This window comes from Argiope bruennichi, chromosome 7 (genome assembly GCF_947563725.1).
Source record: "Argiope bruennichi chromosome 7, qqArgBrue1.1, whole genome shotgun sequence".
NCBI classification, from domain to species: domain Eukaryota; kingdom Metazoa; phylum Arthropoda; class Arachnida; order Araneae; family Araneidae; genus Argiope; species Argiope bruennichi.
The window spans coordinates 86973324-86999527 of NC_079157.1; the positions used below are offsets into that span (position 1 = coordinate 86973324).

General features: G+C 25.7%; 1 protein-coding gene across 2 annotated transcripts in view; it reads left to right on the forward strand.

Annotated features, from left to right (window-relative positions):
* Nucleotides 1–24800, forward strand: part of LOC129975670 (regulator of nonsense transcripts 2-like) — a 30157-nt gene extending 5357 nt beyond the window's left edge. The window contains exons 4-33 of one of the 2 annotated variants that reach the window (XM_056088788.1): nucleotides 959–1090; nucleotides 1632–1724; nucleotides 3600–3639; nucleotides 3736–3803; nucleotides 3971–4057; nucleotides 4262–4331; nucleotides 5436–5558; nucleotides 5692–5795; nucleotides 5902–5987; nucleotides 6652–6760; nucleotides 7509–7566; nucleotides 7679–7734; nucleotides 8924–9040; nucleotides 9741–9842; nucleotides 9928–10011; nucleotides 10413–10586; nucleotides 11919–11978; nucleotides 12440–12578; nucleotides 13331–13467; nucleotides 14310–14493; nucleotides 15319–15420; nucleotides 16063–16163; nucleotides 17663–17833; nucleotides 18228–18333; nucleotides 19561–19640; nucleotides 20714–20776; nucleotides 21797–21875; nucleotides 22028–22148; nucleotides 23027–23131; nucleotides 24561–24800. In XM_056088788.1, coding sequence (XP_055944763.1) covers nucleotides 959–1090; nucleotides 1632–1724; nucleotides 3600–3639; nucleotides 3736–3803; nucleotides 3971–4057; nucleotides 4262–4331; nucleotides 5436–5558; nucleotides 5692–5795; nucleotides 5902–5987; nucleotides 6652–6760; nucleotides 7509–7566; nucleotides 7679–7734; nucleotides 8924–9040; nucleotides 9741–9842; nucleotides 9928–10011; nucleotides 10413–10586; nucleotides 11919–11978; nucleotides 12440–12578; nucleotides 13331–13467; nucleotides 14310–14493; nucleotides 15319–15420; nucleotides 16063–16163; nucleotides 17663–17833; nucleotides 18228–18333; nucleotides 19561–19640; nucleotides 20714–20776; nucleotides 21797–21875; nucleotides 22028–22143 — 2841 coding nt within the window. In that variant the 3' untranslated portion in view covers nucleotides 22144–22148; nucleotides 23027–23131; nucleotides 24561–24800. The remainder of the gene's footprint in view (nucleotides 1–958; nucleotides 1091–1631; nucleotides 1725–3599; nucleotides 3640–3735; nucleotides 3804–3970; nucleotides 4058–4261; nucleotides 4332–5435; nucleotides 5559–5691; nucleotides 5796–5901; nucleotides 5988–6651; nucleotides 6761–7508; nucleotides 7567–7678; nucleotides 7735–8923; nucleotides 9041–9740; nucleotides 9843–9927; nucleotides 10012–10412; nucleotides 10587–11918; nucleotides 11979–12439; nucleotides 12579–13330; nucleotides 13468–14309; nucleotides 14494–15318; nucleotides 15421–16062; nucleotides 16164–17662; nucleotides 17834–18227; nucleotides 18334–19560; nucleotides 19641–20713; nucleotides 20777–21796; nucleotides 21876–22027; nucleotides 22149–23026; nucleotides 23132–24560) is intronic. The other variant, XM_056088789.1, reaches the window with a different exon arrangement.
* The last annotated feature ends 1404 nt before the right edge of the window (nucleotides 24801–26204 follow it).

Below are 26204 nucleotides of genomic sequence, written 5' to 3' on the forward strand. Positions count from 1 at the left end.
ACTATGAATCTTAATATAATTGTGCTGCTTTGGTATATGTGTATAAAAGCAGGATCACTCCCTTATTTCTATGTGTATTTAGACTCAAGCAAGCTACTTCATTAATCATTTTATTTATTAACTTTTCATCCAGTATATTTTTAAATCATGAAAATGAATGATTTATTCTGAGAATAACTAAGCTTATCACTCTTGATGAGTTAAAAGCGGAGAAAATGAACAGCAAATAAATTTAATAAAAAGGAACGCTTATTAGTATATTAAAAGTAGAATATTTTTTATTTTAATTATTTTTTACTTTTTGTAAATTAATTTATGATTAATAATTATTGATATATTGAAATCTAATAATCAATTCAGGTGGCTCCACAGGCATGTAATTATGGTTTAATTTTAAATAATTGATAGTTAAGTTCATAAAGTATTAAATGTGCATTACTATCACAATTGCTGAAGTGCATTAAATTTAAAAGGCTAGTACATTACAAAATTAGAGCAAAATTGGTTACAAAATTCATCCTGTATAAACATGAAACATGTAAAAGTATGTAAGATAATGAATTGTGACAGTGAGTGACACAGTATTCCTCTACAAATTATAAAACTCTCTAAATCAAAAAGAATCTACAAAAAGATGAAAATTTTTTACTACAACTTAACTTTCAAAATAGCATAACAATTCAAATATTTTCATCATCTAATGAAGTTAATTTCTGAACGATTCATAATTAAAATTTTAAAATAAAGCTCTAACAAATGAATCAAATTTTAAGAAATCAAGGAGAGTTTCATTTCTTACAGAAAATTAATTTATTCATTTTATTTATGTCTGATATTATGTGGATTGAATAAAATATGAATTGAAATATCAATATGCAATATAATTAATTAAATCAGATTTATTCTTAAATAAATATTTAATAATTGATATAATAATATTTTTAAAAAAAAATTTCAGTTTCTTCTTCCTGATCGACAAAAAGGTCTTCGCTGCTTGTTGAAAGAATATTTTAAGTCACTTTGTAGACATCTTGTCAAGGATTATAAAGCACTAGAAAATATGGAGAAGCAGAATCTTAGAATATTGCAGGTAGGGTATTTTTTTTTTTTTTTTTTTTTTTTTTTTTTAGATTATATAATAACTAATTTTCAATAATTAAAATATTACTGAATTTTAAAATGTTTCTTACATTATGCTTAAAATTAAGATTACATGAAGATATTTTTTAAAAATTGTTTGTACAAATATTTCATATTTGTGTATTAACTGCATGTTGCTGAAAAATGTTATAAAAGAACCTATTAAGATGCAATCTTAAATCTTGCTTTTAGGAAGGGGTGATTAATTACTTGCATGTAATTAGTACACAAGTACCAACTATTTTATTTAATTTTTAAACATTTTTAGTGAAAAGTAGTTTTGATTATTTTTAAAATGAAAAGTAGTTTGTAGAAAATATTTAAAATTTTTAATTCCCCCCCCCCTTTTAAGGAGCATATTGAGCTTGCAGTTACTTTGTATATATTTTTTTGTATGTATCACTTGCCAACAATTAATGTCTAGGGAAAAGTTTCTTTCTTTCTTTTTTTTTTTTTTTTAAATTTTAAGTATTATCACTTTATTTTTTTAGACCAAAGGAGAGCTGAGTACTGATCGAAAGGAAAAGTTTGAAGCAGCACAAACTGCATTTCAAAAGCTCCTCTCCAATACAGAACAGTTTGCTGTAAGTAAATACTTATTGTTGATTATTTAATTTTTATTGTAAACAGTTTTATGCAAGTTTGCATTTTTTTTAAAATTATTAATGTCAATAAAAAACAAATTCAAACTTATGTAAACTTCCTTTTTCAAACATTATGTAAAAAGAGAAAAAATTAAAGTTTTTATCTGTATTAATTTATGTAGTAATGTTATTCTTTCTTACTAAGCTAGCTAAAATCAATTCAATTGTACTGAAAGGATCTACTGTTCCATCATGACATTATTATTTAACTGCTATGTTAATAGATTATTAGCATCATGCTTTTTATGAATATCAAGCTTAATTTTGAAGCATAGTTATATTTTGAATAGTATGAAAATTTGGGTCTTTTATTTTTGGTGAATTAAATTTTTTCAATTCTTAATTTTTCTGATTTATTTTGGCTCAAATGTATGTATATATATATATATATATATATATATATATATATATATATTTGAAACAATTGTATAAAATGCAACACTAGAAAGATTTGATTTACAACCATTAGAAATTATTATAAACACATTTATTCTATAATGAAGTTTTGAAAGGTTTTTTTTTATTTAATCTTCTTATATAGTTATTTTTAGTTTATATCTTAAAACTAATATCTTATTTGCAGATATAATTTTTTAAATTTTTATTATTTATTTATTAAAGGTATCTTTCAATAGATGTTGATCTTTAATGGTAAATGCACTCAGTTTTCTGTAAAATAAGAACCACTTTGTTATTTTAAATCTAATATAACTTTTCAATTGACATATGTTGTATATTCTGTACTATATAAGATTGCATGTATCTATTTGAGAATTAGTTGAATCTTGACAAATAAATTTAGTTAAAATTTTTATCAAAAAATAATTTTAAAAATTAGCAGAAAATTTTAAAAAAATAATTATATTAAAACTAAACTACTGTGCTAAAAATAATGGATTGACATGATAATAGTGTTTTAGTATTTTTTTTTGTTTAACAATTTTTATTGCCAGTCATTACCAAGTTTGTTTTCGGGTAAATTATCTATAATCCACATTGACTAAGTGCTTCATACTGCAAGCTGTAATTGGCTTCACACTGCAAAGCTGACAATTAAAATGTTTAACTTTATATGCTTTTTGAATTTGGCAATATAATGCATGTATGTTTGTACTTACTGAAAAAATATTGATTTTTTTCAAGTGTTTAAAATTAAAATTCAAAGCATTATGATTCCAAGAATATAATGGGATTTTTTTTTATTGTTATTCATAATGATAATTTTATTCCCTCGCAAATTTGGTTATTTGAATTGATAAATATATGAAATGTCAGCTGAATACTTAGACATATTTTCATATTTAAACTATCTAGTAAGATGCATTTTTAAAAAGCACAGTTATTCATGATTGTAATTGATTAATCTCATAAAAATATTTAAAAATCCCTATTTTGATGAATATTTATGTTTAAATATTTTCATTAATTTTTAACTATAAATTCAATTTTAGACTGTGGACTTATTGTTGAATTTTCTTTGAATGAGTAGAAAGAATAAATTTAATATAATGATTTAATGTAAGGATTTAGTTAAATTAATCTTCTAAGTGTTCTCTCATATGTCATTTCAATTACATTTCATCTGTTTAAGTGAAATATATAAATCATGAAATTCCTCCAAGATGAGACATAGATAAGCCTTTTATATTGTTTAACACAACTGTAAAAGCAAGAGAAAATTAAGTTAAATTGCTTTGTGTGTGTAGAATAATAATATCGTTTATCTGTTGATTTGAATTATTGTTATAAATGTAATTATTAAAATTTGCAAAACTGAGTTTCTGCCCATAATTTAATTTTTTTTCCCCTTCCCAGGATATAGTTGATGAAGATATGCCTCACCTTCCAAAAGATGGTATGTGTATATTTATACATTTATATTGATTAATACTTAGTATAAATTATTGATAATATCTTATTATTCTAAAATCAATTTACTTTTTCATTTTAGAAAGCTTTCCACAAGACAGTGAAACCACAACTCTTGATGTTCATAATCGTTTTAAGGATCGAGAAATGGTATTATACTATTTTTTTTACAAATTTGTTGCCTAATAAACAATTAATCAATTTTAAAATTTGATATTCTGTACAAACATATTACAGAATATAGTGTAATTTCTAGATTTAAATTTATTTAAAATTCTTGATTATGTTGTTATTTTTAATATATTTTTCTTTTGCAGCTTGATGGGTCTTTGTCAGTATGGGAGGATGATGATACAAGGAGTTTCTATGAAAATTTACCAGACCTTAAGGCATTTATTCCTGGAGTAAGTATTTATAGTCTTGTCCATATTGTCAAGGTTTTTAAAAAAAGTTGTTTTACTTATTTTGCATTATCTAAAAAATTAATTGAAAATTAACAGATTTACTGTGTCATAAAGTGAATTCTATTTGGTATAGATTTATATCAAGATATCGTTGATATTGCCTTTCAAAGCTTTTATATGAAATGATCAATTTTGCTTTTTTAGATTTTGTTTAAGGACAGTTCACAGCCAGTTCCTCAGAATCAAACAGAAGCTGTAGAAAAGTTAGAAGAAGGTACATTTAGCTTGATATTTTTCATTTATTGACTATGTAAGGAACTTGTTAGTACCTTAGCAATATTAATTGTTTGACTTGTTCCTTCCAGCATGGTAATCAGATTAAGACAGAATGTGTGTAAATATCTTGTAAATATGAAAATTTTAGTAAATTAAAAAAATTATTTTATTTAAATTATTCATAGAATTTATCTTGAAATTCTATACATATAAATAAAAATGCAAAAAGATAAATACAGGTACTCCCATCTTTTTTTTTTTTTTTGTGAACAGGTATATATTCTTATGAAATATAATCAGTATTATTGCTTAAGTATAAGTTTAAATACCAGCTTTGTTTACCATCATGATAAATAAAAGTGAAGTTTTGATTTTTCATTTGAGTTGAATTCTTAGTGCAACAAGAGGAAGAATTATTGGTCTTAGTATTGTTTCTTAAGAATTACTGTTTTTGGTAAATAATTGCTTGTTAACTGTAAGTTCGATGATTTCAGTAGCATTTATTTTCAAAGCAGAGCTTTCTTTCTCTGGCAATATTGCATTTGTTGCTTAATGTCTAAAAAAGTAAAAAAAAAAAAATATTTCTTTAAGTTGAAGTCATGTGACTATTAATCAAATATCCTCATAATGAAGATGACCCACTAATTATGAAAAAGTTAAACATGGGTGAGCTCATCCTGAAATAGCAGGATGAGCTCAAGAATGAAAGGGGCACTTTTTTTCTCTCTCTCTCTCTCTACTTTTAAATTCTGGAAAAGAACTTTTGAAGAAGAGAGAGAAAACAAATGTTTGGATTAAATGATGCACTAGAAAAGATATAGAAAATGCTATATCTTTGCTTAACTGCTTAGGCCACTCAAAGCTTATGTACAGAAGTTAAAATACTGAAGTTGCTTTAATGAAGAAATAGGTTTCTTGGTTCCATTTGTCTAATAAGTCTCATTCACTTATCTAAATGCAGGAATCAGTGTCACTAGACAAAATGAATTAATGGCTGCAAAAATAAGTGCAATTGGGATGTTATTTATGACTGCAAAATTTATTTATTAAATTATTATTATTATTAAGTAGTTTAAGAAATGAAGCAATTTTTATAATTTAGATTTGAGTCAGTTGGAGATTGAAGAATCAGAACTTCTAGAAACGGAAACAAAAGAAGAGGTGAAAGAATCATCCAAAGCTGATGACAAAGACCTCACAGAAACTTTGATGCAAGAGATGGATGGTAAGTCAATTTTTCGTCAATCCATTATTTAAATTGAATTATTAATATGAAGGAAATTAGTGATTTTTCTGTATTCATCAACATTTTAATCTAATTTAAATTATATCCTCAAAATTTTTTTTCTATCTTCCAGAAACAGAAGAAGAAGCTGCTGCCACCAATACAGCTAATAAAGTACTTCTTGATCATTTTTTGAATTCCTTGCTAAATTGTGTCAATCGTGAGATGATTGATCAGGTAATCAAAATTTAGGATTTTTAAAGAATTTAAGTTTCAATTTTTTTAATTGTCTTGTTTTTGAAGTTCATGATTGTTTTATTAAAATCTCTAACACTTCTTATAGGCTGCTGTTGATTTCTGTATGAATTTGAATACAAGACCCAACCGAAAAAAGCTTGTTAAAGCTCTGTTTTTAGTGCCTCGTACCAGGTAGTTATTATTCTCATGTATTGGATATTTTTTATTGAAAAATCAACTTTAAATCTTTTCTAGAAGAGATTATTTTTTAAATGTAAAACAGTTTTAAGGTTTTGTTACATTGCATTGCATTTTATTCATTTTATATTGTTTGCAATTAAATAGGCTATTTGAATTTTTATCTTACTATCTTACTGATTAATACTTTTTACACTTAAAATCATTTTAATTTAATAAAAAATTATTATTTTTTATTTAACTACTGATGTTTTAAAGAAGATTAATTGGAAATTTGGTGTGTATAAAATATTTTTAATAGGAAAAAAAAAATCGATTTTCTAAACCTTTTAAGTAGCATTTTGGAGAAAATTTTCAAATTTGTAACTTATTTTCCTGTTGTAAATTTTTGAACAGATTGAACAAATGCCAGGTGTTTCATCTTGTTATCATGATTTAAATGCTTATGCTATCCTTATATTTCAACACAATATACAAATGTATAAAATCGTTAGAAAAGCAGTGTAATTGAATACTGTTAATTGGCATATGACAGGGAAATATGTATCTATATATTTCGTAGTTATTAAAAGTTAGAGTACTGGTGTTTAAATTTCACTTCATGTATAAGCTATTATAAAATCATTATTATAATTGTGATTTTCTTTGTGAATTTTAGGTTGGATTTATTGCCCTTTTATGCTCGTTTTGTTGCAACTTTAAACCCTTGTATGCCTGATGTTGCTTCTGACTTGGTGTCAATGCTCAAGCAAGATTTTAAATTCCATGTATGTTTTAACTTGATTTTACAATTTTTTGGCATTTTTTTTACATGATTTTTATCTTAAAACTGGTCTAGTTTTCTATAATTTAATACTTTTATAAAATTTCTTCTTAAAAGTTTGTAATTAATATGTAAATAACTAAATTTTGGAAAATCCCATAAATTATGCTGCACAATTAAATTCTATTTCTCTTACAAGTCGAAGTGAAACTTTTTACTGAAAAATATTTTTCTGTTGATCAAACTAAACAGTATTTAATTTGAATAGAAAAAATGAAAAAAGATTCTGATTTAAATCCTAGTACTGTATATAATTATGTTAAGCTATTTTTTTATTTTTTATTTTGCTGTTTCATTGAATTAAAATAAGTTAGTGTATTCCATGCATTAACAGGAAATAATTTAATAAGATAATGCATATTGATTAAAAACCAAAAGAAGATTTTAAAATTGTTTTTTCTATAATGAAGTAATTTGAATAAAGTAGCATATATTTAAGTTTTGATTATACTATTTTATTATAAGTTAAGCATAATTAATATTATGATAAATATACACAATTATAATTAAACTATCTATTAAATTAATGAATTTATCAAATATTGGACTCAAGTCTCATTCGTTTTATTGGATATTTTTTTAATCAAAGTTTTTTTTAAAAATAAACACATTTTGTTATTAAAGGTATTTTCTTGAATCTGTTTTTTAATCTTTCTAATCATTTTTAATTCATTTTGTACTTTTTTCCTTAGATCAAGAAAAAAGATCAAATTAATATTGAATCCAAAGTTAAAACAGTTCGATTCATTGGTAAGTGACTACTTTTAATTGTAAATTAGATTTGTATTATTGCAAAAATTATTGTGCATATAAAATACAATTATTTTGAGATATCTTAATTCAAATGAAATTTCCATTGTAGGGGAATTGGTGAAATTCAAAGTTTTTCCTAAGACAGAAGCTTTGTATTGTTTAAAAGTGAGTGGACTTATTTTGATACTTTTAATATATTGTTAGAATGTTAACTTTCAGATGTGTAACTGCCGCATAGGTAGGTGAAGTTAAGTAAGGTAAAATGAGCAATCAAGATTCCTCAATTCTGATTTTACTTGCTCAATTTTTCTCTCTACCCCAGAATAGAAAGCAGGAATGCCAAATCATTTTTTGATGCATTGATTGTCTATTTATTTATTATTATACAGATCTTTGTATTTCATTTTTATAAAAAGAATGATACAAAATATAAATATTTTAATCATATCTGGATGCCTATGACTCATAAATTCAAAATTGGCATTTTGAGAAGTATTGTTGCAATTGTGTTACTTGTTTGGTATTTAGTTATGTCCTCATGATAGGGTTGAATATTTAAAGATTACAAAGGTGTAATTTTATAAAAGACGAGGTTTATAGAGGAAGTTTGGAGAGTAGAATGAAAGCAGTATTGTTTTCCTCATAATTCGAGCAGTTTTTCCATTATAGGCAAAAAAGGAAAACCTTAATAGTTAATAAAAAAAAAAAAAAAAAAAAGAGCAAAGCTAATTTGTTGAGTAATGCTAGTTGTGATATCCATTTGGGAATCTTAAATTATTCCATAGTTTTAGTATTATATCCCCCCCCCTCATATGTTTGTTGAAAAAAACAAAGAAGAAAAGTGGAGAGCCGGTAAATCTATTTAAAACCCTTTTTTACTTTCTCATATATGAAGGTTGAAGAAAATATTGTAATCATCAAAAGCTTTTTAACTTTTGCGATTGTGACAAATCTCCAAGGTGTCCAAAATAAACATTTGCATATGGGCAAGAATAAATTTACAAAATAGATATTTGCATGATATATTTTGTAAAAATGCTAGATTAATTTCAAATGTCTGTATTATATATTTTATAACTATGGTTTGCCAATTCAATGTAAGACATTTATAATCTTATCCAACATCCACAATTTTGTGCTTGGGGAGGGGATAAAATGAATCCTACTTCAAATGGATGATGATTATTTTGAAAACATTTCAAATGCTACATTTTCCCCCTACTAATCAATTTAAATGTTCTTATGAAATATAATAAATAATAAGTAAATAAATATGAATAATAAATTGATAAATATAAATAATTAAATATGCTTCTACATATTTAATTATTCATGAATTGTTTTTACTTTATAGTTGCTCCTGTGTGATTTCATTCATCATCATGTGGAAATGGCATGCAACCTGCTGGAGACATGTGGTCGCTTTCTTTTCCAGGCTCCTGATTCCCATCAAAGGATAAAGGTACTTCTGGTAAGTTGTCAGAATTTGGTAATACATGTTATTTTTATTTTAAATGTCTTAGAGAAGAAGGAGCAAATGGTAAAATGAAATGGTCCAAATTTAAAACCTTCTAATAGCATAAGATCTTAATTAGCTTTTAATATAATTTACTTTTTAATGTATTAAGACTTTCATCTTCTAATAAGCGTAATTTTAAGTGCGGAAAAAACCGACGAATTATTCTCTATTTTATTTGAATTTATGAAATTTGAATTCTTTAATTTTCAGTTCTGTTAATCTTGATTCATAATTCTAAGTTGCATATTAATTATATGTATATCTTGTGTATAGTTAAATTTTTGAAAACAAAATTATTTAATCAATTTTTTAAATAGTTGTCATAATGTATAAAAATTAGGCTGTTTACAAATCTTTTTTTTTTTTTTTTTTTTTTTTTTTTTTTCCTATTGGTTGTTGCTAAAGGAATGTTTTACAGAGTTTGTTTAATCTTCAACTAATGCAATTTGATTAATCATTTCATAAACAAAGATGGTTGAGTTTATTTTTGATTTAGTTGTAAATAAAAGATAATAAAATGTAAGATTTTTGAACTTTTTCTTAGCACCTAAAAATATTTTACTGGCTTTTTCATCTAATTTCAAGGTTGATAGTAATTGTAATATTTATAAAAGCTTTCTCAGATTAAAAAAATTTCTATTATTTATTTTAGGAACAAATGATGCGCAAGAAAGCTGTTCTTTCTATTGACAGCCGTTATACTACTATGATAGAAAATGCATTCTACTATTGTAATCCTCCAGAAGTTGCACCTGTAAGTTTTTTAGTATTCTTGATGAAGTGTGTGCTTTAAGTTTTCATTTATTTATATTCTTAACTTTTAATTTTTCTGCTTGTAGACTGTGAAGGTAGAACGTCCTCCTATGCATGAGTATATACGGAAACTACTTTATCAGGATCTTGCCAAAACCATCAATGACAAGGTGTGCACTTCTATTTGTTAAATATAATGAAACAATTTTTTAAAGCTTGGGTAATTTACAAAAATAAATCTAAAATGTTTAATAATGCATGTAGACTTTGATTTATTGATAATGAGATGATTGTGATTTTTAACTTCAGTATGTACTAATAAAGAATTTATAATATTGAGACATTACAAAAGTAGTGTTTTTATCCAAATATTTGAATAGAATTAATTTGTGTTGCATAAAAACTTGACATTTTAATATTACTTCATAGAAAAATAACTTTGTTTAAATGTACTTGAAACTCATTTATGTTTTCATCTATTTTATTTTTCTCTAGCAGAATGTATGCTAAAATATTCACTCATTGTTTATATTAGATATTTCTATTTAATTTTTTTTATTATTATTCACAGACTTCTGAGAAGCAATCTTCATCAGCTCGTGTTCTCCGTCAGATGCGCAAGCTGCATTGGGAGGATGAAGATACAGCTGCTTATATCACTAAGTGCCTCATTGCTGTATGGAATGTCAAGTATTTCAACATCCGATGTCTCGCCAACCTGTTAGCTGGACTAGTAGCCTATCAGGTGCTTTATTTTGTATTTAACAAATAGATGAAGTTAACTCATATAAAATCCATCTTGCCTATTTAGACAGGAATTCTTTGAACATCTTACATATATTGCTCATAAATTAGAATACAATTATTTTACTGTTTAAAATAATTGTCTATTTATTGTTTTATATTGTAATATAATAGTAATTCTTGCATTAAATTAAAAAATTTTTTTTTTCATTTCCATTATTATTTAAACTTTTATTACTTTATATTTTAATATCTTTTTATTTGCTTTGTTATTTTACAGTTCTTTAGTTTATTTCAATAAAATCATTAATCAAATTATTTATTATGCGCACTAAAAATATGGATAAAAACTTTTATGCCTAGAAGCATATAGTTAATGTGATATTGGCTTAAATTCTTCTTGTCACATTCTGTATTTTTGTAAAAGGTGCCCCCCCCCCCAAATGATAGCTACTTTTTTTATTGTAAATTCACAACAGTAAAGCAGTTCTTAAAAATAGAACATTCCTTAAGGTTTTTTTTTTTTTTTTTTCGCAAATCCATCTTTATGTCGAAGCACAGTTGATGTAAATAAGAAGTGCATGGACAGTTATATTTGCCATCTGATGATGAGGTTGCTTTAATGTACTCTATTATATAATTATTCTTATGGGAGGTAATTACTTTGATAGACTATTAAGTATCCATTTGCTTAAAATTATTTATTGAGTGAGATAATATGCATTTAAAAAGGTGAAAAAAGTAAATTGAAAGATGAAAATAATAATAACTTCAGTTTTATGCATTATCTTGCATTAAGAGAAAATATTCATTTATCATCTCACTGTATCTGTGTAAAGTTACAATCAAAGAATAGTATTATCTTTCAAAGATAATACTATTCTTTGATTGTAACTTTCTGATTTATTAATATTATAGAACTCTACCAAACTGTCTACTAAACATGCTTTTAATTTTTAAATAACTTTGCCCATTATCTTGTAATAAGAAATGCCTTTGTGTCATAAATTCTACCATTGTTTTATTAGTTATATATTGAAAATTTAGGGAAGATTGTAGGCTATGATTTAAATTTTGAATTTGTAATGTAAAGATTTGTTTAATTTGCTTTTAAGGTAGTACTAAGGTGGTAAAATTTTTATAGATTTAATAGTTTTTGTCGGCGCAAGCAAGCTATTTCTATTGAGTTTATTATTTTTTTTTTTTTCTAATAATCGAAGATGGCAGAAAATTTAAACTAGCAAAATATTGCTAAATTAAAATGTTGGCAAGAAAAAACAGAAAATTGATATTTTACAATAAGAATTTTGTAATTTATTAATTTTTATTTTAGGAAAATGTTGGATCTCAAGTAGTGGATGGTGTTTTGGAAGATATCAGATTTGGCTTGGAGGTAGGTTTCTGTTGAATATCTGGCATATATTTTAGATCTAAAGAACTTTATCTTCTATTTTTTACAGACCATTGGAAGGGGGGCTGTATAATTGCATTCAATTTTAGTAAACAGTTTAAAATTCTTTTATTTGCATGAGATTTATTAATATAATTATTTTTTAGAGGGTGTTTTATTTTGCTATTTAATGTACTCTTTCCTCATTCTTATAGAATTATCCTTTTTATTAAACATTTTATTTATCTAAATGTGTCTTAATTTCCACAGGAAGGAGAATCTGTGTCTTGTAAAATCAAATTCTAAATAAAATTATTGATTGACATTCTCTTGATTTACAGAAAATGAATGAAATTGTGGTTTGATGTTATGTATAAAATGAAGCAGATTTTTATTTAATGTATTGATATATTTTTAATTTTTTTAAAAAAAATATGAGTTTTATTTATTTATTATAATTCTAGATTAATCATCCCAAATATAATCAACGGCGTATTGCAATGGTTCGATATCTTGGAGAGCTGTATAACTATCGTATGGTAGAATCTACTGTCATTTTCCGAGTCCTTTACATGTTTATTCTTTATGGTGTGAATTATGATGGTAAGAAGAAAAATTATATATTAGATCATAAGATATTTTCTTCATTATAACTTTTTTATTACTTAAGTTAGAATTTATTGAATGTAATTAAAAGCAATTAAATTTTATAATTTTGAATCCTTAAGTGAATATAAGAAATATCTTTTATAATATTTCTTCTAGTGAACATTATGAAGCTTGTAGTTTTTAGATAATGTATGTATTGTTGGTTTTTGAATATATATATATATATATATATATATATATATATATATATATATATATATATATATATATATATATATATATATATATATATATTGCTCAGTACTTTAGTTTAAGGGCCATCATTAATGTATTAAAATATACTTTGGTTATTGTGATGAGTGATTAAAAGTTGTTGTGGACTGTAAAAAAGAAATCTTGCTTTGTATATATGACTATTATTGGTTCAAATGCAATTCTCATACGCCTCTGAAATAATAGTAAAATTTATAATCTTTTATTTACAATTTCATTGATTGTCTTTGAATTATATCATCAAAAATAATTGCATATTCAAAAATGTAAACTATCAGTTTTGAAAAAAATAATAATAATAATGAAAAATAAGAATGTACAGATTTAACTGTTGGTCATCTCTAAATCTCTTTTCTCATATTCTAGAACATTAAGGCTATCATATTTAGCTTACTACATTTTCCATTTAATGTAAGAGTGCATTATTTGATTCCTTTAAATAAATATGTTGTCTAATTACAAGTTATTGGTAGGTACTTTTTCTGAACTGGATCCACCTGATTGCTTATTTCGTATTCGATTAGTGACTACTCTCTTAGATACATGTGGTCAATATTTCAACAGTGGCTCAAGCAAAAGGAAACTTGACTATTTCCTAATTTTCTTTCAGGTAATATTGGTTCATTTACTTATTTTATGATGAATTCAGAGATTTTAGTAAAATAATTATTACACCTCAGGTGCTGTTGTGTACTATTCATATGCAATATGAATATTACACATTCCAAAATTTTGCATCAAAATCTATTATAACTTTGAAAAATTCCATTTTGCTTGCGGATATCAACTTCTTGAACTCTACATTCATAATTCTGAGTTTTAAAAAGTTGTGTGGATGCTCAGACTCATCAATAAGAAAATAAACGAGAAAATTGAATATTAAATAATGTTAATGTAAAATTTAACTAACAATAATTATTTCAAAAATCTAAATACATTTAAGTCGACATTTTTTTCTTTGAATTTCGATACTTGAGTGAAGTTTTTATAGGAAAATATCTTTAAGAATTTTATCTCGGATATTCAAGTATCATGGGTCAATTTTTTTTTTTAATATTAATGATGGGCTGTGTAAACTGATGTAAAATTTTCCACAAGTATTTCAGATTATAAGGAAAAAATATGTGTAAATTAATTATATTAATAATTTTCATTAATTTTTGCATTTAATGTCATTGTGTCTTAAAAGAACCATAAAAATGATTCAGTTTTATTGCTTACTTTTTGTACTTTTGTGGCCAAAAGATAAATGAAATTTTTGTATTCAAAAAAAAGTATGCAATAGGGTTTTTACAAAATTTGGTGTACTAATTTTATAAAAGGTAAATTGATCATCGCTTGTATTTGAGTTCACTTAAAAAAATCTATGAACTATGGTTGTGTTTTATGGTGTTCCATTTCTGATTTTTATCTACATTTCAGAAACTTTTATTTACACATTTTTTTTTTCAGAGATATTATTGGCACAAACGATCAGCAGATATATATAATGAGGACTACCCTTTTCCGGTGCAAGTGAGATTCAGTATAGAAGATACTATTGCCAATCTCAGGCCAAAGTTGAAGCTGTATGAGAGTTTAGAAGAAGCAGAAAAAGCTGTTATGGATGCTCTGGAAGAGCTTAAACCTAAGTATGGTAAGTGACCCCCCCCCCCCATAATTTATACCTCAATATATCTGATTTTGATATTCAGCTTTTAAGTTGCCTTTTTAAAATTTGCTGTATTTGATCTCATGGGAAAGTATTTGCTTCATCTTCAAACTCCAATTCTACAGAAAATTTTCTGCTTATATTGGTCTTTTGTGCATTAAATTAATCTTTGTAGTTTCAAGGTTGCTTTTTAACATTTATGATGAGGTAAATAATCAAATAATTGTAGTGTTGCTTCAAAATTGGATATTAATTTAATTAAATTTAGAATGCCAATATCCAATATTCAAGTATTCAGCTACCTGTGTATTTATGGATTAAAAAAATGAAATGAGATAGATAATAAGAGTTTTAAAGTAAATTTTTCAAGTTTTTATGATAAACATTTTAAGTTTTTCTCCATAAATTTTGGATTTTGTATCATAAAATTTAGTTCAAATCTTAATAATAATGTAGTATCTTTTCTGCTCTTCAAATTGGAACTTTCTTTTTATGATCTTTTTTCTTCAAGATCTCAGTCAGAAATGTTAGTAATGTAAAAATATTTAATAATGTTTAATTTGCAGTTTCATCTCTGTGCTATGCCATTTTTATGATCCTGTTTCTAACACCCACTCATTTTTAAGACTGAGTAATATTATTTCCGAATATTTTCAATGAGACTATTTTACCTATAATAAAATAAAACAGAAAACAGTAATCAAACATGAGAGACCAATTAAGCCAGTTGAATATAATTCAAGATTTAGAATTTTTATATTGCTTGTTTTTGCTTTATCAAATTATATATCATCAGATTTTGCTTTTTAGTGGAAATGTACCCTGAGCTTGTGAATGAGGATGTGGATAAAAAGAAATCCCAACAACCTATAGGTGATGATGACAGCCTTTGCCCCATTGAGGAAGAAGATGGTAAATGGATTTTTTTTCTTACTTATACTATTACATATTTGTATTAATTTTCATGATCTTTTCATTACAAAGTCATGAATATGCCACTATAAATCATTATGTATCCAAAAATGCAGTTTTGAAAAGAAATTAGAATTCTGACTGTCTGTTATTTTTTTTTAATTTTGGCATCTCATACATATTATATTGTGACTTGTAAATAGTGTTTCCTCAGTAAAAACTTGCATAAATTTGTGATTTTTAATCTGTGTAAAATGTAAGCCATATCAACTGTGTTAATAATGCAAGTCTGAATCCTAATTATGATTGACTTCAAGTATGTAATTTATTTTTTAAAATTTGAATAAAAAATGGGAATTATTAAAACTCTTGATGCTAAAAGGCCATTATGCTTTTTAAAAAAAACTTTGTCTTTTGAACTTCTTTATAATTTTTAATGCAAAATATAATGATGTGCAAAAAGGGTGAATTTTTAATATGTAGATTTAATGTATAGTCATAACCATAAAAGTATTGTTATAGAAAAATTTTATGTTTTTTATTTCAGTTTATAATATTCAAATTCCTTTCTATGGCATAAATTTTATTACATTTATAGTTATATGAAATAAATTATTATTATTATGTACATTTCTCTTAAAGAAGAATATGAGGATGATGCTCAAAGTGAGGCAAGCATACAAGATGGGGAGACAGAAGGAGATACAGATGGATATAGTGGAAGCCAAAGTCAGCCATTTGAAGTAATAACTGCTGTAAATTGCATGCATTTTGTTTTACTTCATTGTTATTTAAAATACTTAATTCCTTTTGATTTTTTTAGAAATAATATTAAGTACTTTAATCTTTTTTTAAAAAAACTTTTTTGATATTGAGTTTAATCTGAATTTTTAAATAAATGCTAGTTAAAATAAAAATGTTTTATGCATTAAGACATAATTCATTTTTCATGTTTGCAATTATTCTTCATTTTTTGTAATTCATTAATGATTGCAGCCATTATGCCCATGACATTATTATTTTGATTTTTTCTGAGAGTGTGTTTACATTAACTGTTCTTGAATGAAACTTAATTAAGCAAAAAAACTGCATTATAATTAGCTGGGGAAAAAAAGTCTTATCCAAATATAATATAATCAGATGTAATAATAATACAAATGGAAATCATTTTCATTTTGTATACGCGACTTGAAGATTCTAGCTTGATTTCACGATCACTGATCTAATTGGAATGTTATTACAAATTATAATATTCCTTTCTTGTGTAGTAAATCTCCTAGTAAGGACGATAAATTTACCGATATAGTAATGTCTGCTGAATCAGTGATTCTCGGCCTATGCAAGCATTTGACAAAATTGGAGAATTTTAAATATTCATGAATCTTGGATATAATTCCATAAGGGCTTGAGTTCCAACATTTATTCTAAAATTTCAAGTGCCCTGTTATGAGACCTTTAAGAAGTAAAGATGCACTAACTAGAGTCAATCAATCAGTAGTTGAGTTCATTCGAGTATTTGAATAAACTCTCTCTTTAGAGTATTTATCTCTAGTGCATTCTTTGTGAGCAGTTTGTCTGTTTCAATTAGTTAATAATAATATAGTGCTAGTGTGTTGCTGTCTACTATTCTTATTTATACTTTTACTCTTTATAAATGTTTTCATGTGGAATAAAGCTTCCTTATTTGTTATTGAGCTGCAGAATTTTTCACTGTACAAAACACAAGTGGGGTTTTTTTTTTTTTTTTTTTCCCAGTAGTAATATTTCTTGTGTAAATGTTGTAGGTATACAATAATTTTGTTCGGATGAAAAATTCAACCATTTGTGATATTTAGATTTGGAAATAGTAGAACTGATTTAGATGTCTTTTTCATCAAATTGGCCATAGTTCAAAATTTCTTCATCTATTTTCAAATAAACTTTTTATAATTTCCAAACAAGATGCAGATCAGCTTAAAGACTCAAATTTGTATGTTTAAATTTATATTTTACTAAGTTCAGTTGATAAAAATTAGTGAATTAGAAGTGAAATTATTTATATATATATATTTATATTTTCCAACAATATTTATATTTTCAAGAAAGAATTATATCCATATCTGAAGTTTTTGTGATTGATTAATCTTTGATTTTTTGTGACATTATTAATTATGATCTTACTTTGGGACATCTCCCCCTCCCCTTTTCTGATAAATTTTTAGCTTTATCTTTTTAGAATTTTATTAAAAAGTCTTTTTTGCAGGATGATGGAGAAGGAGGAGGGAGGCAGGGCACATCATTGAGTGATGCAGATAATGATCCTGTTTATGATGGAGAAGCTCCGGTTGTGAAATCTTCAGCACAAGCTGCTCATTGTGCTGAAGATGATGATTTCATGGCAGCTTTTGATAAGATGTTGTCTGACAGCATACTGGTAAACAGCTTTAAAATAAACTGATATTTAGATTTTTATTTGTTTGTTTGATAGCTTTTTTTCTTAATAATTCTTGAAGTCTCCTTAATTTTTATCAGTTTATTTTTTATTAACAAAATGAATATATCAATATAATTATGTGTTAAGAATTCCTTAATAATACAATAAGTGATATAATTGTAAAATGTTTCAAAATGTGCTAAGTTCAAAGGGAATTTGTAGTTAAATAAATTTTTTTCAACTGTTTCATTTATACTAAATGAAAAAAATTAATTTTGAATCTGGTTTTTATTGTTTTTGTAAGCCTTTCATATGTTTTACAAAGTATATTTTGAAATACTCTTATAAGCAAATTAACTTTAAAAATCTGAATATATTTCTATTTTATTTATAGCATCGCAACCAGGAATCTGTGAAACCCCAGGTAGACATAGTGATTCCCATGAATATTAAGGGATCAGCTATTAAAAAGACACCCAAATTTGTACCTCCAACAATAAGTAAGTGTTGTAACCTTATTTTCTGTTTAATAGTTATTTAAATTTATTTCATTAATAATTCTGGTGTTCCCTCTTCACTTTTTAAAAAATTGGTCCTTTTGAGTAATTGAAAATGCATTGTTGATCATTCAGTCATATTATTTAATTTCTTCATGTTACATCACCATAAATATCATAAGGAATATAAATCATTTCCAATCATGACACCAAAATATTTAAAAGGATTTAAAAAAATTAATATTTTTCTATCACTTTGATGCTTATTAACCTCTTAATTGTTAATATTAATTATTAACCATGTGTTTATAAAACATCAAATTTACCACCTACTGTAATTTATAAATTTAATGATTTAAAGAGGCAGTTATTCAATTTTTGCAAAAATTACACATATTTTATAAACACTTCAAATATTCTATGAATTCTTAACTGAATCAGCTCGTTCCTGAAACAATAGGTGTTATATTTGATTATAAGAAACAAAGTAATTAAAGAGTTAAAGATATTTTAATATTTACGGATTATAAAAGTTGGAATTACTAACTGCTTTAAATTATTTCATTGATTGTCAAATGGTTAATATGTATGATGATAAAAACTGTCCCTTATTATGAATATCCGCAAAAGCCTTTGCTTTTATCTTTTTTTTTTTTTTTTTTTGCTGAACACAACCAGCCTATTTATTAAACTAACTTTTTAAATATTTTCACTCTTACAAATCTAACAAAAAGTCATTAATATCATATATTATTATGGCATAATTCTAGCATTAACTTTATTCAGATACTTTCTGCATATAAAATTGTATATGCTGTAATGTATTTCTTGTCAATCTTGACACTGTAAATTTTTTCCAAAGAATGTGTTGATTTAGCAAGTTAGATGCAGTAATACATTTTGTCTAAGTTTTACCCAAAATATCAATCCATACTTTTTAATTGCTGTGGAACCAAGCTTTGTATTTGTCACTCTTTATCTAAAATATGCATAGTTTGAATGCAAGAAATTTTGATAAATGAAACAGAAATATGAAAAATGTTTTATTAAAGTTATTGTGGTATGAAAAGGAAACTAATGTGCTTAAGACTTCTGCATATTCTTTGTACTGAGAAAATCATTATCTTACATTTTTATGTAATATGATTATATGCACTTTCTTTATAATAGTGATACATGTAAATAAAAAAAAAAATTGCATCTGAAAATAAATTTATTTCTGTACTACAGCTTCTCCACCTGAAGTAAAAGAACCAGAAAAACCTACAGTCAATTTTGTATTGATGACTAGGAAGGGTAATAAACAGCAGGTTAGTAGATTTTAAAGTTCGGAACATTTTTAAATTGATATGAAGATTCATAATTATTTTTTGATTATTTGTAAATTTTCATTGCTTTCATGCCATCACTGGAAATATATATATATATATATATTTCTGTCCAAAATTCTGACTCACTTTCTAAATTTTATTAAAGTATTTTAAATCATATTATGGTGCTGGTAGTGGAGATTGTCTTCATGTGCAACCTTGGTGATTAAACCAGATTAACACCATAATAATAAATCATTTACATATTTTAAACACAATAGTGCTAACCTTCAAATTATACCTAACCAGGTGCAAAGAATGTGCTCGTTATGATTGAAAGGAGAGAGTTGAAAAGCATTCAAAGTTTTTAACACCTAATACATAGATGGATGTCTACTCATCCTGATTATATGGTGGAGCTTAATCCATGATGCAGGCTGGAAGTTAAAAAATTTTTATGCATATTATATTTATGATCAGTATTCATCACATTGTTACTACAGTATTCATTACAATGTTTTATGTATTTTAATACTTTCGGAATTTTAGCTGTAGTTAAATTTGTAAAGATTCCTCAGTTTTAAGAAAGATTCAATAAAATTGGTAAATTATTTGTAAATTATTTGATTCATAAGAGTGAAGAATCTTTCCAAAAAAATAAGAAATAGCTAAAAATAATTTCAATTATTAATTATTGTTATTCGTTCTTTGCTGTTTATGATAATACATGAGTCTAAAAAATAAAATTAGTTTTAAGTTGGCAATAATTATAACTGCTTTATTAACTAAGCATGTACAAACCAAAATTCAAAGAATTCTTCAGAAGTACAGTAAGAAATTAATAATCTTTTTAATAAAATTTCCATTAAATTTTGATTTGCAGGAAATATAAAAATAATTCATTTTAAACAGAAGTGTATAGGGAAGGTGGATTAAATTTGTATTTTCGAAACAGCTGCTTCTGCACATAAATGTTAATTTTTGCACTTTGCTTTTAAATCTAAATTAAATGATGGTATATAATAGTTGAATGCAAAACAGCCATTTTTATTAATTTTTTTTTTTTTTTTCAGTTCAAAAATTTGGCGGTTCCTGTTACCTCTGAATTGGCCCAGAATCTTAAAGACAGAGAAGAAGTGAGCATTGTTTTGTTAAATCAACTTCATTTTCATTGAGTTTTTGTATCTTTAAGGATTAGACACTATGAAATTAGTAATTTTTGTAAAGCTGTAGGGTTTTGATTGAATTTTTTTTCATTTAACGATCATTCTTCATTAATTTTTCATTACAAAATCCACTAAAGATCTTAATTTACATTCATTTCAGCTATTATAATATTATTAAAATAAATGTAGTAATTACTATTTATTGCTTTCTCTAAAGATTTGATTGTTCCTTGATTAGAATTATTATTTCCATCTTGATTTATATAGTACAACTGTCTTTTTATTACTAATTAAAAAAAATTCAGATCAAAAGTCAAAAAATGAAATATTTTGATTTGTGAAATTATTTAAATATCAGGTGTGATTAATTATTTAATTGGATTTCTTTTTGTTTGTTTACTTCAGAATTAAAGCAATTTTTGAGATTGAAAAAATCATCAAGTATATTGAGTTATTTTTATTTGTGTATTAAATAATTATGTTTTTGGTGTATAAAAATAAGTTGGGCCTTAAAAATGTTTTAAATTTGGGCTTCTTAAATGGCAACTTGGAATCACAAATAAGATTGCAAAAAAAAATTGCATTGTTTTCTTGTTTGCATTATTGTTTAGCATTTTCAGAAATAGTTTTTAAAAAATCAGTCTAATTTCAAACAGTTAAACAATTACATGGCATATTTCAATTTAGAATAAATCTATGTCATTAATTAGTATTTAATTACCCTTTTCTAATTTGCAGTTACAATATAAACTTTCTGGTGGTAAAGCAGCTCTGAAACATTTTTATAATCTAAAATTAAAATACCGTCACAATTTGGAAAAATTTAGAAACCTCTATTCTAAGCTATGATTTGTTTTGTGAAAAAGAGAAGAAATTCAATTAGGAAATAATTCATAGAAAATTATTATTATTAATACTAAATTATTTTTAATACTAAAAGTTTTTAGTTAAACTTAAACTGTATTGATATCTTTTTTTCTCCTGCAATAGGCGGAAAGAATGGAAAAACAACATGTGAAGTTGCTTACATTAAATATTAATGAAAGGCAAGAGGAAGAAGATTATCAAGGTAAGAAGTAATCCTTGTCATAACTTACGCAGAAGTTAAATTTGCAGTTCTGTGTGTTTTCCTATTAAATAGTATTTATACCAATACTATTTGCATCATGTTGAACTAACATATTAATATGGTACTGAAATAGTTTGCATTTTACTTTTTAGAAATGCTGGCATCTCAACAAAGACCATCTGTGATGAATCTTAATCGTGATCGCCGTCAAAAATATCATCACCCCAAAGGGGCTCCAGATGTGGATCTTATTTTTGGAAACAAATGACAAAGGTATTGCAAGATCTTTGCTACTTTTTTAGTTGTGGTACTTGCATATTATAATGTCCCACCTCAAGATTCAATCACCAAGATAACTGCATTATGTATAATGAACTCATTTATTTTGACATAGTTCCAAGTTCACCATGTAAGTCTAGGGACTGCTATAATATGTACTGAGTAATCTTACTTATCATAAATTTTTCTTATATAATTATGCATGTTTTTATTATTTAAAAACTAGTTAGCATTTATAGCAGTTCAAAATTATTTATTAAAAAAATTAAGGAGGAGTTAAAATTTTATACATTTGCATTTGCTTATTATTGTTAGAAATACAGCAAAATTGTAGGATTAGTTATGAAAATTGAATCAAATGAATGTTGAAGTGATTATAATGGGTTCAATTCATGTTCTGGAATACACATTATATACACTACTTAGGCTCTATAAGTGAGTTCCATTGCAATGGACAAAAAGATATGTTACAGCATAGTATAAGACTGTGTGTTATTTGATAGTTTGAATAATAAGGTTTACAAAATGATTGTGTTGTCACATTAATTAAAAATAATTTGTTTTTGATAAGTCTAATATTATCAATGGTTTACTTTCATAGCTCACAAAAATTTCATAAATTTCTTATAAATGATTTCTGATGAATCACAAGGACAAAATTAGTCGTAAATGTTGTTTATTATATTTTGCCAGCAGCTGAATAGACAATGCATGTATTTAATATATTTCATTTTTTATTTTTGAGCTGATTGATATCAGTTCAACACAATTTACAATATTTTACTAATACCAAAATTAATGAATCAAAGATAAAACAATGTGCTGAAAAGCCTTTTTTATAAGAGAGGTAAGATTGCTGATTCTTCTTTTAGGTTCTTATGATTTTGCCATTAAGGTGCTGCCTGAGTGTGATCTTGAGTGGGTTCGTCTTTCCTCTGCCCCTTTCACCTGTGGAGGGAAGAGAACCGAACGCATAGGTATTGCCTTCCTTTCTGATACGGTTCTGAAATTAAAGGATTTGGACAGATTTGGCTTTAAAAGTCTTCTTTTGACCCTTTTGAAATTCGTTCATAAATTTAATTGAATAATAATGAATTAATAGAATAATTATTATTGCACAATATCATATTTTCTGTTACTCAGAGTTTATGTGAATTTATTGCTGAAGCAGCATGTGGTGGTAAATGTTTGTTATAATATTGGTAGGAAAATTTTTATAATTATTTTCATTTTGTTTCACTTTGACAAAAGGAAAAATATGTTCTTAGCATATATATTAGAAAAACAAACAATATGTTTTAGTTTTTTATGATATACCGTTAAGGAATAAGTTTATTGTTTTTAAAGTTTAAAAATACACAGACAACTGTCAGCTTAAATTTTGCCATTAATTTAAAAAAAGAAGAAGAAACTTTTACTAAAGATAAAGAATTTTAATAAATATTCAGTTACAGTTGTCAGGAAGTAACAAAAAAATGTTTAATATTAAGCTGCATGTATTTGAACTGAAAAATATTCTAGCAATACTAATAAATCTATTTATGCTAATATATTCAAGTGAAAAAAATATATATATGTATGAGTGTTGGAAAAGTTAGGGACATGCATTATTTTATAAATGTTACTTTTATTATTGGTAGTTAATCCAGTATTTTTCAGCAGCATAATAACTTGCTTTCTTCGACAAAGGATCTTTTGAAATTAAAACAGCAATCAGTAATAAAAATGACTTGATTGGAAATTAAATTAAAATGCATATGTATTTCAGATGGTTTAGATATTCTAGTCACATTTAAAGTATATTTTAATATATATATCATGATTTTTTTTCATGGCATAGGATCTTGCCACCCATTCCCTCTTAAAGTATGATACAAATAACATGTTTTAAGCAAAACTTGTAAAAAAAAAAAAAAATTCTGAGATATGCGCCCATATGTTGTACAATACGTTTTATAAAAATAAATGTATAGTTTATATATTGTATTGTTTTTAAAAATATCCATTATAGATTTATTTACTGATTAATTTTTAAAAAATCACTGAAAGGCATGAAGAATTGAAGTTATGATTGAGTCTATGTAAATAACATCCTATTTTCTCTTTTATCTGCATTTGTATTGTTCTGGAAGTGCATTAATAATCGAAACTAAAGATTTTCCCTTTATATATATGTGTGTGTGTGTGTGTGTTATTTTGGGTTAATAAACTAGTTAAATGTTTTTTAATGCTGAAAAGTTTACAGAGAAAAATTCTCCTGCAATGATTGATAAAAATCAGTAAAAGTATATAAATATAAAACTTTAAACATCAAATATAACCATTGCATTGTTATATGCCATAAATGTTGTAGGTTATTGATTTGAGTATATTTATCATAATTATTTTTTAATTTGTTTTTCCTAGATCGCACGCGAGGGAAGTTTTATGAAGAAAATTGTGATAAAGTTGAACTTTTCCCCCCTTCATTTCTAGTCTCCCTCCTGGTGTGAAGATACCAATGTACAAAAATGCACTTTTTCTCGCCCACCATTTTACAAGACGCTCAGAAAGCATCTGAAAATTGTGATTTTTCTGTAATTCATATTGTACATTAATTCATATGTATGATGTTTTTAAGAAATAAATTTTATTTCTGGTACTGTTTATATGCTTTTTAGACATTTTTTTAAAATATATATATGTGCTTACTGGGATCTTTAGCAACAAATGCTATTATCCTTTAAGGCCAAGATGTGTATGTTGGAAAGGGGAGAAAAACTTTTCATTCATCATGGAAAAATTAAAAACAGTGATACTCCATGAACTTTGAAAAGCTTTGGTAATTACAATTCACATGCTAATAATTAATCACAGAAAGTTCAGTTATTTTCATATTTAAAATATAGCAAAATGGTAATTTTAAATCCTTGACTTTAAATTCATGATAAAACTTTAGTGAATTAAATAATCTAAGCTTTTGAAGGAAGCAAAATAATTTACATTATAGAGAAAAGGCTGATCAATTTCTGGAGTATATCATTATTCATTTACTCACTTATGATCTATTCTGTTAAAGCATGGTATGAGTTAGAAATATAATTAGAGGAAGAATTATAGGTCCTGTCTGTGCTCTCGACTAGTGTTATTCAAAAAATAACAAATCAATGTGTGCTTTACTAGCGATTATTTGATTAGCTGTTAGAACTTTCTATTTAAGCCAAAAGTGGGCATTAAGTCGATCGCAATCGACCGGTGGACTACCAAGACATTTTGGAATGACCACCTTTACTAAGATCTGTGTAATAAAAGAAACATATTTATGGAACACCGACGACTATTATGTTTGTATCTTGCTATTATTGTTTGTAATTGTGTAGGCAATTTCATATTCTGTATTTTTTTTTTTTTTTTTTTTTTTTTGCTTACCACACCTACGCCACCGCCACTGGGTGGACCACAACATCTTGAAAAAATTATAAGTAGCCCGTGCCCTGGAAAAGTCTACCCACCCCTGCTTTAAGCAAAAGGACAGGGGGAGATGCAATTTCTCCTGAAAGTACTTTGGGAAGCCATCTTTCCTATAGATATTGGGCTGAAGTCAGACTTTTATCTCAACTGATAACTAACGGTTTCGAAATTACTCGGCCTAATAAAGGTTGCCATATTCCACATTATCATGAGTTTTTACTCCTAGACTTGATTAGATATACTACGCAAAGTAGAATTAGAATCATTTATCAAAATCTAATAAAAGCTTGAAACTTGAATAAGCAAAACGCTTCTGATGTACTTTATTTTCAAATTTGAGTATTATTTTTCCGTTTCTGAAAGGTGTATAATATCATTCTTTAATTTCCTTAATTTTTCCAATTCTTCGATGTTCGTTTTTACTTTTTTCAATCCGAAGGATAATTTTGTAATCGCCCAAAAGCCCACGTCCCCTAGATTTGATGAATCTCCACGTTTTAGACCTCCTCGATTTTGGGGTAAGGAAGTGAACACAAGTGCCTTCTCGAATGCATTTTGCACTTTTAGTACTCATTTCCATCACGTCGGGAAAATGTCCAT